This window comes from Tupaia chinensis, unplaced genomic scaffold, assembly GCF_000334495.1.
Source record: "Tupaia chinensis unplaced genomic scaffold, TupChi_1.0 Scaffold139757_1, whole genome shotgun sequence".
Taxonomy (NCBI): Eukaryota; Metazoa; Chordata; class Mammalia; order Scandentia; family Tupaiidae; genus Tupaia; species Tupaia belangeri.
In genome coordinates this window covers 2,423,469-2,427,557 of record NW_006199637.1, presented here as the reverse complement: position 1 = coordinate 2,427,557, position 4,089 = coordinate 2,423,469, and the positions used below count along the sequence as shown (strand labels likewise).

Here is a 4,089-nt window from a genome sequence, read left to right as displayed (position 1 = left end):
AAAGAGGGGAAATGCCCAGGTCCTAGAGTAATGCTCCAGTTAGCCCTTCGACGCCCCCGTTTGTGCTGGTACACCCTCTTCCTCGTCCAGGGCCCCCTCCCTCCTTGCGTCCTTTCCCAGTTCTGCTTGCTCTGCACTTCCACATACGCCGTCACCACGTCCTCCCACGTAGAACCACCTGTCTCTCCTGCTCTGGTCCTCAGGTCATGGTTCTACTTCAGTGTCCGGGGAGGAACCCCAGGGAAACTCATCAAGATCAACATTATGAACATGAACAAGCAGAGCAAGCTGTATTCCCAGGGCATGGCCCCGTTTGTGCGCACACTGCCCACCCGGCCACGCTGGGAACGCATTCGAGAGCGGCCCACCTTCGAGGTAAGTTCTTCGTGAGTGGGAAAGACAGACCTGGGTGCTGAAAGTAGAGAGGAAAGCAAAGAGGACTTTGCCCTGGACACGGAGGACCAGGCAAGCGGGCACCAGGTCAGGCTTTAGCTTTCCCTGCAGCACTCGCTGGAGCCCACAATGAAGGCTCAGGAAGGCTCGAAGGAGCCGGTTGTCACAGGGACAGCATCAGAGGGAGGGAAGTGGCAAGGTGATGAGGGTGCGAGGCCAGTTCCTAGTAGCCCCGGTAGGAGCTCAGTTCTGACACCAATGGCATGTTGCCCCTCCTCTTCCTCTGCTCCTCAGATGACAGAGACGCAGTTTGTGTTATCCTTTGTTCACCGTTTCGTGGAGGGCCGAGGGGCCACCACCTTCTTCGCCTTCTGCTACCCCTTCTCCTACAGTGACTGCCAGGATTTGCTAAACCAGCTAGACCAGCGCTTTCCGGAGAACCACCCTACCCACAGCAGGTGCCAACCCCGTTCTTACTCCTGCCACACACTCCAGGATCAGACAGCACTTCTGCTCCTGCTGGATCTGCCCTAAGAGCTCTGAACCCAAATTGCATCAGCCTTTTCTCTGCACATAATGTGGGACTTGGAGTACCACATTTGAAAACTGTGTGTGACATACTATCACTACTACGCTCCACTGCGCACCGGCCCAGCTCCCATCAGTTACTAGCCAGTGCTGCCATTGTTCAGCACACCTTCTTTATCTGTCCCCAGGGATGGCGAGTCTCTGCTTTATCTCTCCTAGGGAGCCTCAGACTAGGGAAAAACGAGTCCACCCCATCCTGTACCCTGCATTCTGGCTCTGCCAACCCATCCAGATCCTGAGCCTCACCTACCATTGTGAGGACTGTAAGTCCCCAAAGGTTAGGTTAGGGGGATGGACCAGATTTTACCGCTCCTGGGCTGGTGACAAGGTCCACCTCTTGGTAGGACTTCAGGGATCTTCTGGCTTAATGACTCTTATCCCTACAGCCCCTTGGACACCATCTATTACCACCGGGAGCTCCTTTGCTATTCTCTGGATGGACTTCGTGTTGATCTGCTAACGATCACTTCCTGCCATGGGCTCCGAGAAGATCGAGAACCCCGTCTAGAGCAGCTATTTCCAGATATCAGCACCCCCCGACCATTCCGTTTCACAGGGAAGAGGGTGAGTAGGAACAGTGTAAAGCTAGTACTTTGACTTTGCTCTAGCTTCAGCACTGTTGATAGCTTAAGGTGTTACTGTAGGTATTTTTTAATTCACTAGAGAATTCGTGCACTTGCTGGAGAGAGACAAAGTAAGAAAGCAACCCCGTAGGGGATGGCCACACCACAATCCCTTCTCCATTTCTCTTTTTGGGATTTTGGGCATGCATCCAACATGTTTCTCAAGCTACTAGTTCCAGGAATCGAACCTCACAATTGGCCATGTGGGGGTCCAGCTGCTTTGACCACCATGCCACCAGTTGACCTTCTCTAAAGTTCTTGAGCACAGCCTTACCCTGTGACCTGAGGCAAGGATAACAGCTCTTGTCTCACTTGCAGACTAGGCCACTGTAGCCCTGTGGCTATTTCTGCCTCACCCCACCCTGCACTCCCTCACCCCCCATTCAAGTGGAACCATAGAGGAGCTGACCTAACGTTTGCTCTCCACCCCAGATATTCTTCTTAAGCAGCAGAGTACACCCTGGAGAGACGCCATCTAGCTTTGTCTTCAATGGCTTTCTGGACTTCATCCTTCGACCTGATGATCCCCGGGCCCAAACCCTACGACGTCTCTTTGTCTTTAAGTTGATTCCCATGTTGAACCCTGATGGTGTGGTCCGGGGCCACTACCGGTAAGTAGTCTCCCCAGCCTGTCTGGATTACTCCGAGTGTCCCTTGTGCCCTGCATCTCCATGTAGTACTGTCAGCCTTCTAGCATCTTCTGCATTCCCAGTCCTCTTTCACCCGACCAAGGGCAAGCCATCTGATCTCCAGTGACCTGAGAAGGAATATGACTACATCTGGTGCACTCCCAGGAGGAGCAGAACTAGAACTGCAGGCCTATCTGGGAGAGGGACCTACCCTTAGGTTTCTATGGTATGGGTGACATCAAGAAGGCATCTGTCATTTGATCCATCTCCCCCAGTCTCCTTTTCATCTCCTCAGGTGTCTCCCTCTCCGGCCCAGTCCTCTGACTGCCTCACTCCTTGTTTTCCTGCAGCACTGACTCGCGTGGAGTGAACCTGAACAGGCAGTACCTGAAGCCTGATGCTGTCTTGCACCCGGCCATCTACGGGGCTAAAGCTGTGCTGCTTTACCACCACGTGCACTCTCGTCTGAGCTCCCAGAACCCCTCTGAGCACCGTCCCAGTCCCTGTCTCCCTCCTGATGCTCCTTTTTCGGACCTTGAGAAAGCCCACAACATCCAGAATGAAGCTCACCTTGGGCACACAGCTGACAAGGATAACCCTGAGGCCTGGGCCCAGAAAGAGCTGGCGGAACAGAAGCCCAACGGTGTGTGGATTATGCCGCAGCAGCCTGGCGAGCTGGAGGAGCCAGCCCCTGACAGCATCCCCCCTAAAGAGAGTGGTGTTGCCTACTACGTGGACCTGCATGGACATGCTTCCAAAAGGGGCTGCTTCATGTATGGAAACAGCTTCAGTGATGAGAGCACCCAGGTAGGCGTCCTAGGAATGACACCTGAGTGTGGGAGGTGATCAGGGTATGCGAGGATTCGGCCTGAACAGAGAGGGGACCCGGGAGCCTTTTGGCAGGAAGGCCTACGTAGATGAGCTATGAAGGGCCAAGAAGGATGGCCCTGGAGCCTTGTTATTACATCATGACCTGTGAGTGCAGGTCCAGCTGTCAGCACTGTCTTTCCTAGAGTTTGGGAATCCAGGGGAAAAGGAAGTTTGCATTATTGGAAAGAAAACAGTAAGAGCTTAAGAGGCAGAAGTACTACTTCTTAATACCTAGAAATGTCAGTGAGAACTCAAGAAATGGTGATTGTTGCTGATGGTCGTGATGAGATCTGTTGTGTACTGAGTTATGTGGCCCCATACTTGCCGTCTCTTCCTTGTCCCTTGTCCCTTCTTTCTCTGTCTCTTCTTCTGAGTTGTCTTCCCCTCGTCTTCCCAAACAGGTGGAAAACATGCTATATCCAAAGCTCATCTCCTTGAACTCAGCCCACTTCGACTTCCAGGGCTGCAATTTCTCAGAGAAGAACATGTATGCCCGAGACCGTAGAGATGGCCAGTCTAAAGAGGGAAGCGGCCGTGTTGCAATCTACAAAGCCTCAGGGATAATCCACAGGTTGGACAGAAAATGGGATGCAGCTAATGAAATAGCTTCCCTGAAGAGAACAATACCCGATCTAGGGTATTTAAGGGGCAAGGGCCACCCAAGTCTTCTTGAAGAAGAGCCTCACAATTAGTCTTTATTCTGGGGCTACTTCTGGGGACTTCCTGGGTGTATGGTATAGTGCCAAGGTCAGTTGCTGGGGAGTCCTAGCACCCTTTCTGTTTACCTTTTTCCCAGTGATTGCCTTCCTAGCCCAACTCATTTGATCCTGTGTGTGTCTGTCCTGATACCTGAGCAGGCAGGACACTGACAGAGGTCTCTGTGTCTTAGCTACACACTTGAATGCAACTACAACACTGGACGCTCAGTAAACAGCATTCCTACTGCCTGCCATGACAATGGCCGTGCCCGCCCCCCTCACCCGCAC

General features: G+C 52.8%; 1 protein-coding gene across 1 annotated transcript in view; it reads left to right on the top strand.

Annotated features, from left to right (window-relative positions):
- The window catches only part of AGBL5 (AGBL carboxypeptidase 5), a 19,144-nt gene that overhangs the window by 1,798 nt on the left and 13,257 nt on the right, over window positions 1-4,089 (top strand). Inside the window, exons 3-9 of the mRNA XM_006162181.3 lie at window positions 204-375; window positions 688-851; window positions 1,368-1,545; window positions 2,037-2,215; window positions 2,584-3,040; window positions 3,505-3,674; window positions 3,993-4,045. Of these exons, the coding sequence (XP_006162243.1) occupies window positions 204-375; window positions 688-851; window positions 1,368-1,545; window positions 2,037-2,215; window positions 2,584-3,040; window positions 3,505-3,674; window positions 3,993-4,045 (1,373 nt within the window). The remainder of the gene's footprint in view (window positions 1-203; window positions 376-687; window positions 852-1,367; window positions 1,546-2,036; window positions 2,216-2,583; window positions 3,041-3,504; window positions 3,675-3,992; window positions 4,046-4,089) is intronic.